The 16,626-nt window shown below is 32.0% G+C and overlaps 1 protein-coding gene across 1 annotated transcript; it reads right to left on the bottom strand.

The window, feature by feature from the left end:
• Positions 1 to 510: 510 nt before the first annotated feature.
• LOC107850850 (S-adenosylmethionine carrier 1, chloroplastic/mitochondrial) lies at positions 511 to 8,960 on the bottom strand. Its single transcript, XM_016695634.2, has 12 exons — positions 8,736 to 8,960; positions 6,513 to 6,620; positions 4,970 to 5,052; positions 4,463 to 4,539; positions 4,157 to 4,247; positions 3,496 to 3,549; positions 3,285 to 3,380; positions 3,018 to 3,107; positions 2,555 to 2,606; positions 1,799 to 1,860; positions 1,575 to 1,655; positions 511 to 943 (listed from the first exon to the last, which is right to left on the bottom strand). The coding sequence occupies exons 1-12, from the start codon at positions 8,797 to 8,799 to the stop codon at positions 821 to 823; spliced, it is 981 nt and encodes a 326-aa protein (XP_016551120.1). The 5' UTR covers positions 8,800 to 8,960; the 3' UTR covers positions 511 to 820.
• Between the last annotated feature and the right edge of the window lie 7,666 nt (positions 8,961 to 16,626).

Genomic DNA, 16,626 nt, shown 5'->3' on the forward strand with positions numbered 1-16,626 from the left:
AGGGATGAATCTAATAGAAATTTAAGTCTCTTTTTGCTTGGAGGATTATGCTTTCCTTCTCGGTGAAAGAAGGCAAAAAAGGTGCGAGGGAGAGAATTCGAACCATTCCAATATTCACACACATCCTTCACACACATCCTTCATGACGTATCAACTGCCTTGCTTCAGGAATAGTTTTCCGCAAAACTGAGAGAACTGAGATAACCTCCAATCTTGTTTCTGGACGGAGTATAGGAAAGAGATGCTCCCAGGAAACTGCAACTAAAAAATGTAATTTCTCTTCTTTTACATTCACTTTCACACTGAAGCTTAAGAGAAATAGATATCTCCCCAGGATTGTCCAGATTGCTCTTAAGAATACTCGTGCAGTCTAGTAAATAATATAAAATCCTATGTTGTCTTTTAACTTCCATCTGGAGGATTGTCTATTGAACTCTAAATGGGAGGCTTCACACCGTTAGCCAATATTGTGCTAAATGAAAAAAAAAAGAGAACAGATTCGGACCCAAATAAGATAAGAATAATTGGCCTGTTTTATTGATATGCATGAGAATAAACACAGTAAGAGTTGAAGAAATAAATGAACTCCCATCATCCAAAATTCCCTTGGCCAGAGAAAGCACTAGCTGCTACATTGCCTTTATCGCCAGAGATGCTACTTCTGTTTTGCTACTTGTACATTAATACAAAGGACAACTTATCTCTTTACCTCTTCAGATACCTTAGTATAGTCGGCTTTCTGCAAATTGGGGCAATACTGAGTAGTAGCTAAATTCAATTTATCCATACCATGCAGCTACTTGCAAGAAAAGCATTGAAACTAATCCTTCTTTGAGGTTACATTATCAGGGAGATTTTGTGCAAGGAATCGCTTTGTTCTCTCAAGAACACCAAAGAATATTGATCCTCCAATGCCTATCCAAAGGACTCTTGGCCCAATGCCCTGTAATAAAATTAAATTCCATACAGAGGTAAACAAGTATGTATCAGACGAAGACTGACAAGTTTCAGATTCAAATGGTACGTACACATACATATCTATAGCAGGTCAGAAAAAGAAAAGAAGAGAGAAACTCAGTAAACTTGCAAGAAACGTGGAAATATTATCCTTGTCGTAGTTCTTAGCAGCTTCTATGTGATGCTATATCTAGGATGATGCATCTATGTTAGGAGAAGATGGACAAAGTACATGATATACTTGTGTGCAGGGAAGACGAGGAAAAATGTGTGGTATCAGCTTATCACTATATTAAGGTCCCATCAAAATCAGGCCTGCAGTATGGAGCTATCAAACAATTAGTGATTAGGGAAGAAAAGGACCAGAAATCAGCTAACTGTAAGTTATAGTGTTTCTGGGGCGTGGCTCTCTTTTAACTTTTTGCACCCCTTGTAATCCCAGGAGATCTCAATGGGGAAAGGTGGGGTGGGGATGCTAAGCGCTTTCATCATCCATTTAATTTTCCTTATTAAAAGAGACAAATGGACAAACCAAGAAAAGAAGCAGTGTCCAGGATAAAACAACTCAGGTTAGGTCCAAGTACTGCAGTATTAAAGGAATTGTGGTATCCCTCTACCTTTAAAAGTGCTGGAGGCCCTTCTTCTGCAACAATGGTCTTCACACAATCAACAATGCCTTTGTACTGGTTGGCAGAACCCTGCAGAGGAACAAAACTAGAGGTTATTACCTAAATTAAATGAAAAAGTAGTCTATGGAAGTGTCATTTTGTAATAGCCATGCATGCATGGGATGATGAGGCTAGGAGACAACATTTGATTATCATGTGAAGCAAGAAAGTACCTGAATCATTAATCTCGTCTTTATGACATCAAGAGGGGTAGTTATAGCTCCAGTTAGAGCACCTGCAAGAAGTAATGATAACCGTTGATAGCTTTAGCGCAAGGTTCATGTATACATGCAGAAGCAGGAAAATCATATATTTACTGCAGCGACATGAGAAGTTATAAACCTAGACAGGCTAAACATACATAATTTCAGTAATTTGCATTTCTGACACAATAATTACATATTCATATAATCATGCCAAATTGTCGCTCAGCATTGCATATACTTTCACTGAAATGGCAATTTTACAGTCTTTTCTTCATAACTTAAAGAACACTTGATTTGTAATTTTTAACAGATTCTGCTAGTGGTGATTTCTTCCTTTTTTTTTCCACGTAATGAATAAATTTCATTGATGTGTTCCAGCATAGTGCTGGTAGGGCCATGCTTTATCATTTCCAGCACCAATTTATAATTACAAAGGATGAAGTCAAAATTGTCGAGGTCATTCTGTGGTTAAGTCAGTAATGGACATTCGGTTGATTCAAACAGAAAATATAAACAGCCTGTGCAATTGTCTATGTACAACTTATCTCTACTTAAGCCTACATTTGTTGATACATAGTTCAGGCTAAGATGAAAGATCAAGTGACACCCTCTAGGCATCAGCTGAATCTTCAACTTAAATATTTATTATCAATAAAAAACAGTATGCGATATTAAGGAACTACCAATGGATGGACAAGTAACAGGGTTATGAAGGTGGTTTACCAGCAAAAGCGCCGATAACTGCATTCTCTGGGTCATTCAATTCCCTTTTTGCCTGGTAAGAAGCACATAAGGCAGCTTTGATATCAAACTTAGTATTTAAGAGACTAGTGCCGTACCTTTTCAGTCAAACAATAACGCATCTGACAATCTCCATCCATGATAGGAAGGGGAAAAGCAAATAAGCAAATTTAATGCTCCTCATGTTTGTTAGTTCAAACACTATTCCATGAACTTTTGATGCTACTGAAGTGAGAAGTCAAAACATGCAAGGAGGAAAGACCAGAAGAAACGAACTCAGAGAATCTCTCCTCAAGTATGAATATACCAGTTTATGCAAAACCTTTTCTTGTTTTCTTTCGCTATAGCGAATCCATCACACATAAATAGCCAACAGCAAAATGGTTAAGTTCCATAAAATATTAGGCAAAGCTGTACTCAATATCTTGGGAATCAGGATACTTACAGCCAGCTTATAACCTATCCGCAGCTGCTCGTAGATACAGAACTGGATGGCATCAAATGGCAAATCTCGAAGTAGAAATGATCGATATCCCTACAGCATCCCAGATTATGATGAAATAAACATCTATCATGTGAAAGTTGCACCTAGCTATCATTTGCAGAAAACTGAACCAGCAATACCCAAAAACTATAATGACATCGTGAGCACAATATACAAATGGTGCTGGAATTGCGTCCAAGATATCTGACATTAAAAAGACTAGCATACCGCATAAAGACCTTTAAAACCTTCTTTTGAAACAATTAGGCGAACGGCATCCGGAGGTGAAGCAAATTGCCTAGTTTGCATTCGCTGCTTAATGACCTGCAGTGTCAAGAAACAAATGCAATCAATAGATTTACAAAGGCGGTATCTTAAACAGGCAAACCAAGAATCATGACATTTAGGAAAATGAAAATCTCAAAAAAATTTCAATCACCTCAGTTGGAACACGAACAAAAGAAGCAGCAATGCCTCCTAAAGCACCAGCACTCTGCGTGAGATTTGGCAGATCTTATTAAGAAACAGACACACCGTGAAGGTGTAATATGCATCGTCAGATGTCAGACACTGAGATATAAAAGCAACTTTCTTTTATGAAAAGTTATATTCGAAATAACACAAGAATGTGTAGGCATAACTTGTAGGATAGTGACCTGAGAAGAACAACTAAATGAAGATTCCACAAAGAGTTAAATGCATGTGTAATTTACAGGCACAAATCATAATTATGAAGTGATGAGGAATCATGTTGTCAGTAACCAGGATTTAGTGTGTGCTTGATAAACTGCAAGATATGTGTCATGTTTCTTTGCTTATTTTATTTGCATATGCATTGCCCCGCTAGCCAATTACGTGAGTCTCATAATGTGTCATATCGTCTAGTCCACTAACATTTTGTCCTTTTAGTCCTCAAATTCATCTCTGTGTGGTACCTTTTTCTTTTACTGTGGGGAATAAATGACTACGGAATAGTATATACCATCAAACACCCTCTAGAAAAGCTCTAAAAATGATTTATGGTCACATAAATTCTATTAATGAATTGGTGTATGGCATATCACAAACTAAATCATGACAGTGGGAGGAGAAACTCTCACAAGATGGGCCACAGCACTAAGATTTTCAGGAAACATCTTCAATAGCTTCTGCTTTGCCGGTTCATATACACCAACAAAAATAGCAGAAGCCCTGCACGAGAGAACAGGATCAGTTGAAACTACTGCTAAATATCCTTGGGTAAGAAATCGTACAAGAAAATAGAACTGTTCACCTTAGGAAATGAAATCTAGTTATGGTTGCATCAAAGAATTTCAATTGCATCTGGTTGACGACAGTGCAGATATCATGGAGCCTGATATGCATAGTTCTATACTATTACATAGTACTTTGTTACTATAACTTACGGTAGGACTCCAGCAAGATTTCCAGCAAGCCCCGAATACAACCCTTTCAAGACTATTTGTCCTCCACCACGAGCTGCCTGCACAGGAAAGCAATGAACTGATAACTCGAATACTCGGGGAGAAACAACCGACTGAAAATAATGTAGCTAAAATGAAAAGAGGCCTGTCTCTCTGCATTCAACTATTTCAGCGACAGTAAACCTGAATATAAACAAGGACAAACCATAAAGAGCAGTACAGCTGTATGCAAATGGTATGTCAACCAGTGTATGCAATAGATTGTGGCTATGAAAACTTCAAAACTTCTACTACGTCTAAATTATCTATCTGCCCTTTCCTTCTCTCTTTGTTTCAATCTTTCAACATAAGGAGCTAACAGTCTCAAGAATCCTGAAAGCCTGTTGTGAGTTATGAAACAACAAAAGAGACCAATTCTAGCATTGTAGTACCACACACATAATTGATAGTCTATATCATATAGACTTCGGTTATAAACAATAAACTTGCCTGCAGTCGCGTCTTTATTGTATCAATGGGATATAAAGCTGTTTCAACAACAACGCCGGCAGTCCCTCCTGCTATGACACCCTCTGCACAAATTGGCCAAGATTAGAAGTGCCAAACCTCAAGAAATAAATTCTTGTCCTGTAATAATTTTGATTACTGGAACCTTTTCTATTTAGACGTGGGGAACTCAGTGGTATTACTATCTGTAACCCATCCCCCAGGAAGAGTATACATAGCATGAAATAATTATGATGCATCATATGACCGTTTTTTCTTATTACCGAGAATTCCATCTAGAGCTAGCCATTGGGGACCAACTGCAGACTTCGAAACTAGGGGACAATAGGCTCGTCTCCACTTAAACTCCAACCTTGGCTTGCATGGCACGGGGCTTGAACCTGTGACCTAAGTCACAAGTTCCTCAACCTTTGCCTTGGGAGCATGATGCATTATATACCTATCCAGCTTTGTATGATGTACTATGCCCCATTACTAGCTTGGTGCTGAGCCTTTATTACTAAACAACCTTGTCAACAAAAATTTATGATGCCCTAATAAGCTTTTGAGCACAAAGTTGCTCAGGAGAAAAAAACATTCTATCACTTGACTAACTTGAATTTTCAGATGACAATCAAGAACAATCTTTTCTAAAAGGGAAGCCCGGTGCACTAAAGCACCCTCTATGCACAGGGTCCGGGGAAGGGCCCGACTAAAAGGGTCTATTGTACGCAGCCTTACCTTGCATTTCTACCGGAGGCTGTTCCCAAGGCTTGAACCTGTGACCTCCTGGTCACATGGCAGCAACTTTACTAGTTACTCCAAGGTAAACAATTCTATTAATGACGGGAAAATCTCTGGTGCACAAGCAGTATAGGCAAAAGTAGTCAAAATAACTTTTTTGACTAAACAATTTACTGTTCAATTTTTTGTGCGGTGTGGCTGTTCCATTCCTGACCTACAAATGTTGAAGTACTTTTATAAAAGAATGAAAATAGCAAATGAGATGGGAAGTTGGGAAAACAGATTGATGTAGTGAGTTCCTATCTGTCAATTGTAGGGTGTAAGAAGTGGTTTTTTTATTTGTCTTTCTTCATCCCTTCTTTTCCCCTCTTTTTGGGAAGATGTGCTTTGTTAGAGGTGGAGGTTGGTTGTGGGCAAGCTGGGAATAGCCGTTAATTAAAAGAAGAAAGCTGGAAAAACAGATTGATGTAGAGAGCAGAAACTTTAGGATATATGAAAAGTATGCTCCAATATCGTCATCTAATTACTATTTTTTTTTTTTTTTTGACTTGCACCGGGTGTCCGAGACTCTTCGAGTCCCGACTAATCCCGGGGGTGCATAGGCCCTCGGCAAGGAGTTTCCCGCAAGTGCACCACGGGTAATTCAGGGTTCCACCCAGTTCGATGGCCCTCAAAAATTGTTTGCACCCAGTGGGTATCGAACTTGAGACCTTGAAAGGGAGCATCCCAAAGCTCAAGCCAATTACCACCAGGCCAACCCCTGAGGGTTGTCATCTAATTACTTTTATTTCAGCAGACATACCAAATAGAATCCTCAGGAAATCAAAAGGTTTCTCTTCTTCATTGTTGATTGATGCGAAGAACTTTTTTGGTAACATCTGAAGGCTATCCATTTTTCTACCAGATGCATCTGCAAAACCAAACCACATCCTCAAGAAAGAACCGGAAATTACAAGATGAAGAATCAATATGAATCTACATCCTAATACGGTGTAATGCATGGTTATTTCTTTTATCCCTATTTCTAATAACAATCTTCATATCACTAAGATAAATCACACTCATTAAGAAGACTTGATCTCTTCTTAAGTATAATTGCGAAAGAGACAAGAACATTTTCGTAACAGAAATGGTGACACATGAAACCATCAGTTCTACCTTTCCAATTCATGCTTGTTATATGCATATTGGTATCCAACACATCAGTTAAGAGTAGTTGGTTAATCTCATTCAACAATCAAAGTTGAATGTATTCAGAATTGATGAAAAGAAGCCTTTTTTTTTTCTCAAAAACGAGCACTATTCAATCTATTGAACATTAACGCTTGAGCCATAAAACTAGACGTATCATCATACTAAACAGTTTTGCTTGATCAATTGTACTTCCTGAAGGAAACAGTTTTTCTTGACGTAACTAATAGAAATGTTTCACTATTATCACTAGTAAGTTTTGTATGTTCAAAACCAACATGTAGCTGTACATTATAGCAATCAGATATGTATATGTAATTCCAAGTACGTGCACTTAATTTAACAACATTACGACGATACTGTCATATCAACAGTTTTTCAACTTCAAGTCATATTAGTATGAAAAACAGCGACTCCAACAAATATTGAATCCAGTAACTGAGAGAGTTAAGTGACTTGATTTGAATCTTGATTCTTGAGATCTCAATGTTCAGCCTAGAATCCCTAAAATTATAATTACCTTATTCATCATTCTTAGTCACAAAAATAATGATTAGGAGTTGATATTCTATCAAAACACCTGTGATTATTCCTTTCTGTTCATACAAACCACAAAATGCTTGTTGGTATTCCTAAATCTCTAGAACTACCTATTTGTCTCATCCATTTCATTTATCTTATTATCTTGTTGTTGTTACGGGCTCCTTTTCATCTCTTTGTGAGCCAAGGGTCTATCAGAAACAACTGCCATACTCTTACAAGGTCTGATAAGATTTGCGTACACTCTACCCTCCTCAGACCACACTTGTGGAATTATGCTGGCTATGTTCTTATTGTTATCATTCATAGCAACAAAGGGGAGCAGTGGAACCCTACACTCCCGTATCCTCGGGCACAAGCTGAATCACTAATATCAGTTACCCTTACAATTTCTATATATGATTATAGCTGCATCTAAGATTAATACCAACGCATCCTTTTCTCCAGAGTATAGATTTGTTTCAACCAACATTTAAACCAAATATATCATACATTAACTCTATAATTAATTGCAATTCATTATACAAACCCCCAATCCCACCCCATTCAACCCCCCCCCCCCCCCCCCCCCAAAAAAAAAAAAAAAAAAAAAAAAACGAAAATTAGCATTCTACATCGTAAACTATAAGGATAAGGTTTGTATACACTCTACTCTCTCCAGACCCCAGTTTGTGGATATGCTGTTATTGTTAAATTGTAAAATGTCAGTTTAAGATGAATTATGCGCAAAAATTTTCCCTTTCCATTAGTCTAAACAATTAGGCTCTGTCATAACACTACAGTCAGTGGCGTATCCAGTAAAGGGTGTTCGAATAACACTACAAGTCTACAATCAATCATTAGTTTCATATACAATAGTCCAAACAATTAGGTTCTGCCATAACACAACATACAACAACGTATCCAGGATTTTCACTCAAATAACACTACCAAGTCAACACTCAATCATTACTTCCATATATAACAGTCCAAAGAAAAAAGTGGAAAAGAAAAAAAAAAAACAGAAAAAGTAAAAGATAGTTAGACAGAGCAAAGTCATGTGGTACATGGGATAAGGTGAGATATCCCATCATTAAGTTTGCTATTAAATTTATACCATGCTTGGTTGATGCCTTGACGGTATAAACTTATCCCAGGCTTAATTTATAACATCAACCAAACATGGTATAAATCTTGATAACAAATTTATTCTTGCAATATTCAATCTTATCCCATCAAACATGGAATTAATTTATACCATCTCCCATATGGTATACTATAATCCCGGGATAATTAATGTTAAGTAATTAATTACCTGAAGCAGAAGAGGAGGCCACAAAAGAATTCTTTGTATCCAAAGCTAATGCAAAAGGCCCCATTTTGATTACCAGTTGTTAAGAAGTAGTAGCTGCTTTTGTTTTCTTCAACAGCAGTTGCTATCTATATGATAGTGTTACGTGTCTGAGCAAGGCAACGTACAACTATTTCAGCGGGAAGGTACAATTGTAGAAAAAAAGAAAATGGAAAACAAGAAAGGGAAAAAAATTACACAATTCTCGGAGGCTCAAAATTATTTATAGGGCTAACAATTATAACAATAATGAAATTTTCACCGTGTTCTTTTTACACATTTAGGACCCGTTTGGTCACAAGAAATTTTTATTTTTTTTTCGAAAAATTATTTTACTTTAATAAAAATTGAGGTATTTGGCTATGTGAATTTCAAATTCAATTTTAAACTATTTTTGAAAAAATAAAAATAAGTTATTGCTTGTTTTCACTTTTTTCCAACTTCAATTTCAACTTTATTTATCGTCACAAATGACCTTATTTTTTCAAATTTTACAAAAATATCCTATTAATTTTATTCAACAACCGGAGTTAAATATCTCACTACCATACGGCGCACTTTTTCCTTTCATAGATAAAAGACCTAAAAAAAATAAGGCAATTTCAATTTTTTTCTTCTTTCTCAAAATCTCCTCATGATACAACAAAATTTTGATCCGTCCATTCTTACGACTCTTTATGCAACAACAACAATGAAGACAATATTATTGTCTCCTCTTACATTTGGTTGTATTGGGTGTTTGTGATAATTTTTAAAAATTAAGGATATAAAATTATATTTAAAAAAGTCTTTTCAAAAGTCTACAAAAATATTTCAAAAAGACATGAACAAATACAACTCCAACTCCAAAAAAATTTACTCCATCCGTTTAAAAAAAATGACCTACTTTGATTTGGCACAAAGTTTAAGAAAATAAAGAAGACTTTTGAATCTTGTGGCCTTAAATTAAAGTTGTGTTAAATGTACCAAAATGCCCTTTAATCTTGTGGTCCTAAACATGCCATGTGAAAAGTTAAAATTAAAGTATTGTCAAAAAGGGAAAGAGTTCATTCTTTTTAAAACGAACTAAAAAAGAAAGTAGGTCATTCTTTTAAAAATGGAGGGAGTAGTTTTTATGGTCAAATGCCTACTTAAACATGAAAAGGAAAAAAATAAATTAGTATGACTTGACACGGAGTTTAAGAAAAAAAATAATTTTTCTTTTAATTTGTGATTTAAATTAAGTTTTAGATGTTTGTGTAGCTATAAATTATTTTATTAAGGGGTCGTTTGGTAGAGTATATAGACATAATATAAAACATGTTGTATTAGTAATGCTTGTATTAATAATGTTTGTGTTTAGCTATACTTGCGTTAGTTATATTTGCATTTTTCTTATGCAGTATTTGGTTTAGTGTATTAAACATATATATTAATTATATAAAAAAAATTAAAAATATTTTCTTTTATAAAAATACCTTCCATATATATATATGGTGGAAAGGATGTGAAAAAGATTTGGAGAGATAATTGTGTCTTTAATCGTGATAATACATGTATTAGAATCCATTACATTACTAGTACCATGAATTTTGAGGTAATATACTCCTCAATACAATGTATAACTAATGCTTGAATTAGTTATACATAGGCTAAAAAATATACCAAACAAGGTACTAGTAATACACATTAACTATTACATGCATTATTTTTTCAATACATTCTACCAAATGGGATAATTAATTTCGGAATTAGCTATTCCTGAATTACTTATCCCACTCTATATATAGGATAACTTATCCCATTACTATGAGATAACTTATTTCATCACTATGATATAAATGGTGGAATAAATAATCGACGGTTATGTTATGTCTCCAATCAAACACGGGATAAAATAATCTTAAATTTCATCCTGGGACTATTACACCTTATACCTCACACCAAACGACCTCTAAGGGCTCGTTTGGTTTGAGGTGTTGAAGCAAATAATCTCGGGATAAAATAATAATCTCGGAATAAAATTTTCTATAACATATTTGGTTGGCAATATTCGGGATAACTTATCGCGGGACTAATAAATAGTCCCGGGTAAGTTATCCACTCAATTGGTGGGATAACAATCCCACCATAATTTATCCTTGGGATAAATATATGAAAGGACAAAAATACCCTCAAACTCTATTATTTTCATTTCTCTCTCTCTCTCTCTCTCACACACACACACACACACACATATATATTCATAAATAATAAATTATGTTTAATTAACGTATAATATATTCATAAATAAATTACATATGTATAATAATAATTAACGTAAACTGATAAACTGTATAATAATTATGTTTTAAACGTATAAATATATATTATGAACATAAATAGATATTATGAATAATGTATAATATATTCATAAATATATATAAATTATATATTCGTAAATTATGTTTAATTAACGTATAATATATTCATTAATTATGAATATAATATATTATGTAATATATAACGTAATTACGTAATATATAACGTAATTATGTAATATATAACGTATAATATTATGAATATATATACGTTAATTATGTTTAATTATATACATATATTATGTTAATATATTTAATTATAATATATTATGTTTAATTATGTTAATATGTTTAATTATATATAACATAATATATTCTCACGCACACATAAATTATGTTTAATTAACGTATAATATATTCATAAATAAATAAATTTTGAACAGTCTACCGTTCAAAATGATTGTAAAATATATAAATTATGTTTATTTATATATTTTAATTTCTCTAAAAAATAATTAAAAAATTTTAAGAATGAATATTTAAAGTTTAAAAAGAATTATATATATAAAAAAAGTTAAATAAGATGGAGGGCATTTTGGTAATCAATCAATTTATTCCTAGAAATTATACCATGCATATTACTTTGAATACAACAAACCAAATACTCAATAAAAAATAATCCCAGCATAACTAATCCCATAACTTATTCCATCATAACTTATCCCAGCATAACTAATCCCGGTATAACTTATTTTCAAACCAAACGACCCCTAAGGGTAAAAGGGTGTTTGGATGGACTTTTTTTAAGTGACTTAAAGTTACTACTTTCTTTTGGCTTTTGACTTCTGTGTTTTTTTTTTTAAATTTGTTTTGGTACTTTTAAAGCTTAACGCAAAGTGCTTAAAGACACTTTTTTGTCTTTGTCAAAAACCTACAAAAATTTAAAAAGTGCTTAAAAGTCAAAAATACTTAAAAATAAGTCAGTCTAAACACCCTCTAAAATGAACATTAGAGTTAAAATGTTACTAAATAAAGAAATGTGTCATTCTTTTTGAGAACTCACTAAAAAGAAAAGTGAATAATGTATAATTAGAGTTGAGCATAAATATCAAAAATCAAAATACCGAACCGAATCGAATTATTTCGATTTGGTTTTGGTTTATTTTTTTTGAATTCGGTATTTCGGTTTGGTTTTCATTTTTTAGGTTGAAGTAATTTAGTTTTTGATTTAAATTGAAATAAATCAAAATTTTTAATATACTTTCTAAAACTATTATATATATTAATATATATATATATATATATATATATATAGATAATATTAATTATTTAATATTTATATTATCTAAGCCCCTTAGCTATTTAGGCTTTAGCTATAACCCACTACTGCCTACAACTCAAAGCCTCAAAATTCAAATACATTCAATAACCAAAATCGAAAATTACTTTTTGCATTGATTTTTGCAATCAAAAGTTAAATGTATAGTCCTCCATCTAATTTTTGCATTGGAGGTGATTATTCTCATTTGTGACCTAGAAGACTTTATAATTATATATTGATTTTTCTTTAACGTAAGAAAGTTAAACTATTCCAATTCACAAATATAATTTAGCCCATTAAACAGACCCAAAATTGAAACTAAAATTATTAAATCGAAATAGAACCGAATTAAAATTTACATAAACCAAATCGAACCGAACCGAACTAATTCAATTTGGTTTTGTTACGCCTAATTTCATAACCGAAAATAAAAAAATGACATAAAAAAATGAATCCAAACCGAAATACCGAACACCCACCCCTATATAAAATAGGAAAAGAAAGTGCATGTTTGAAATAAATAACCATGAGATATAAAGAAGAAATAAGAAACTATAAAATTGAGGTAAAATATGTATGGTATATTAAATGTTTACAATTTGGAACAAATAAACTTATATATATAACTAGTATAGTACCTGCGCGATGCGCGAAAATTGTTTCAGAATAAAAATTATAAAAATTTATTAATACCTTTGTTTTTGCTTGATTATATTTAAGTTTCTTCTATCTTAAATTACAGTAAAAGTTATATTATGTGCAATATAATCTAGAATTTATTCATGAATTCATAAATTTTTATAGAAATTTTTACTGACGTCGTTTAAATTATGTGCTTTTAATTCAAAAATAATACAACTCCTATAGTTTAGTATAATCTAAGTTTTTTTTTGCATAATACATCACCTTAAGCTATTGAATAATTATCATGCGTAATAATAAAATTACAACATCGTATTACCAACGATAAAAAATTTTGCTATTAAATTAACAGTAAAGCAACATGAATAGTGAACTAATATTTATGTAAACTCTTTTGAAATTGCTCATATTACGTGGATGAAATAATACATGGTTTTCAGAAAGAGCACTTATCTTTTTAAGTATAAATAAAATAAAGATTAGAAGAGAGAACCAAATTCCTTAAAAAAAAAGAATAAACATAGCAAGAAAATTAGTGTAGTACATATATAAAGAGACCAAAACATCTCAACAAAACTCTAAGATTTGGATATATTTATTTCTATAGTTAAGCAGATTGTTCACGACGTAGCATACTATGATTGATTTATTCTATGATTTTTCTTTGAATTTGTTATGGTAAAATTGTGTTTCAATATAAAAGCAAAGAATAAGGATAAATGAGGCACAACTAACAGAAATAAGAGAAAATAATGGAATCATAAAACTAATAGAAATAGTTAAATCATATATCATATTTCAAAACAACAAAATCCAATCACCTGCGATAATTTCTTATCAAATTTGTGTGTGTTGGGTTTAAATTACACTTATCAATAATATGTTGTTTACCTTTTTTTAGCTTAATTTTATATAAGTCTTATTCTTCTATTGTTTCATGCTGTTCTTTTGTTTCAATTTTTTCTTTATTGTTCCTTGTTTTTATTTATACATTTGCAACTATTTAGTATTATTACATTGTGTTGTGATTTATCTTAACTCATTCTCTGTTACTTCTTTCGTCTATAAAACATATAACATTAAGATATCATACACATAAGAAAATAAAGTAGATGTGTAAAAATAAATAAGATGTATAAAATCATCAAAAAATATTGCTATATTGTTCCTCTTCACTTTCCAAACCTTCTCATTCATAATTCCTAAAATAACAACAACAATTTCAAAAATATTATAATCTCTTAATAATATAACGACAAATTCATCTTCTTTCATTTTTATATCACTACTCCATTTCTATAAATTTTACTTGATAAAGCCTTAGAATTTCATTTATCAAATTAATGCTTAAAATATGAAACTGCACAAAGACATGTAAATATTGATTTGAGTAATGAAATATTTACATGTCTACTGTACAAAAACATGTAAATGCATAGTTTCTAAATCTACGTGGTTGAAACAGTATTTTAATACGTCTATACTAAGAATGTTCTACTTAGTATAGAAATGAAGATCAGAGTTAGATTCAAAATCTATTAGAAAAAAGTTAAAAATTATTACCTGGTAGACGTAAAGTCACTATATGATTGCCGAGAAGCTTCATCAGATTTGTATGCCACAATGAATTTCTTGTCATAATTATTAATTAAAGATAATTGATAATCACCTTTGATAAAAATTTAAGAACATAAAAATGGTTTCAAGTAATTATATGGTTAATAGTTAAGAAAGGACGAAGGGATTTTGTATTAATAGAAAAGAAAAAAAACAAGAAAGTTGAAAATAAGTAAATAAGCATAAATACAAGTTATAGGTTTTAAATTCAAAAACCTCAACTGGTTAAGATAATGTCAAATCTATAAATATAATTTGGCTTAATTAGAGAAACAGTTCCAATTTCAAACTTCCTCTTTTTTTGGTCTTTTAATTATTCTGTAGAACTTAATTAACAACTAAAATACAGTAAAAACTTTAAGTAACTACAAATTTGAATTTTAAAAAAAGTTATAAAAGATAAAAAATAAATACTAACTAATTGTTAACTAATTAACTAACTTGTCCTTAAAAAAATATATGTGTCAATTTCAAAGGCTTCCACTTGGTTTAATGTAGAGATTTTGTCCTCTACTTTTCATAATATATAGATTATGTGGCAATTAACCATTAAATAAGTGTCTCATTCAATTTGAAAATCGATTTTTCAATTTTTCTTCATTCTCACATGTTTAAAAGAGAGGCTATTCACACTTTTTATCATGTCAACATTTAGAAGAGGGTGAAGACTATCCAATTCCTAACTATCTTCTAGTATGTAATTTTTTACACATAAATAATTAATTATTATGTTGGCATAATACCTCAAAATCTATTGAATTTAACATATTTTATTTTGTGTACATTAAAGATCATTCTTTTTAACCCTAATCACCAACAAAAATAGTAAGAATTATAGAAGAGACTATACAAATTGAAGTACACTATTCGTAGAAAGAGAAGTTCTAATCATTCCCTAAAATTCACCACACACACCCAATGACCCCTCGTGAAATAGGAAATCCCTAAAACTCTATACAACCAATTGTCAGAGCCGCTAATAAAGAAAAGGCCCTCATGAAAATAGAGAATCAGTTAAAAATCTCCTGCAAGAAAATAATCATGGAAAGAACCCCAACATGAAAAAGTCTTTACTTCAAGAAAGCCAAATCATAAACAAAGATATTGGAAAGGGCCCACTCATAAATGAGGATCTCATTTACCCTTTTAAAAAAGCACAAAGAATCTATGGCCTTTGGACGCATTCACTGATTGTCAATATATTTGAAAAAAAAAGATCACTCTAAATTCTCAAATTCAAACTAATAAAGTTATGGCACCCTACACTATTAAGTTTTTCTTAAAAGAAAACATGGATAAAGAGCTTTACCAAGAGTATTGATTTGTATCTGAGCATTTCTTATTAGTGAGATAATGTGAATCAAATTTTATCTCTATCGAAATAAAGATTTTATCCACTGCCATTTGATTGAGATTATCAAAACTTCTCACTGAGTTCTACGATACTTTGATTCTAGAAAAAATAGGAAGAAAAGTCAGAAAGATCCTAATGATTTATAGTTGTACGTCATCGACTCTCCAAGAAAGATATGCAAGAATTTGCTTCGTTGAAAGTGCCAATCAAAATATCGGTGATAATTGGCCATAAAAAATAATCGATGGTTTATGAGGGGAGGGGGGCTCTTGTGTAAAAATCAATGGTTTATGAGAGGAAAAGGACTTTTGTGCAAAAATTATGGGGTAATTAGGCATACCATTCTTAATTTCTAACTAAAATTCAACCCACCAACTAATTCAGATGGAGAGGGATGAAGGAATACGACTCCTATCATTGTCGATGAATGAAAAATAATTATTTTTTCTAAAAATAGAAGGAATCCAATCATCAGAAGAAAGAGAAAACCAAAAAATCTAAACAAGTACCGATTAAGGTAAAAGTACCCAATGCAGTTACAGGTAAGGTCTCTGCACCCTCTCGTCCCACTTTTAATAATTCAAATGTTTTCACCTTCCTTGATTCCGAATAGAATGATCTCCTCTCTAGCAATGATATGAA

The sequence above is a fragment of the Capsicum annuum genome, chromosome 12, assembly GCF_002878395.1.
Source record: "Capsicum annuum cultivar UCD-10X-F1 chromosome 12, UCD10Xv1.1, whole genome shotgun sequence".
In the NCBI taxonomy this organism is placed as follows: domain Eukaryota; kingdom Viridiplantae; phylum Streptophyta; class Magnoliopsida; order Solanales; family Solanaceae; genus Capsicum; species Capsicum annuum.

Coding starts and splice junctions, on each gene's coding strand:
- LOC107850850 (XM_016695634.2), bottom strand. CDS start 8,799: ATGGGGCCTTTTGCATTAGCTTTGGATACAAAGAATTCTTTTGTGGCC. Junction 1,656..1,798: donor AGACGAGATTAATGATTCAG/GTACTTTCTTGC, acceptor GTTCCTCTGCAG/GGTTCTGCCAACCAGTACAA. Junction 944..1,574: donor GGCCTCCAGCACTTTTAAAG/GTAGAGGGATAC, acceptor ATTTTATTACAG/GGCATTGGGCCAAGAGTCCT.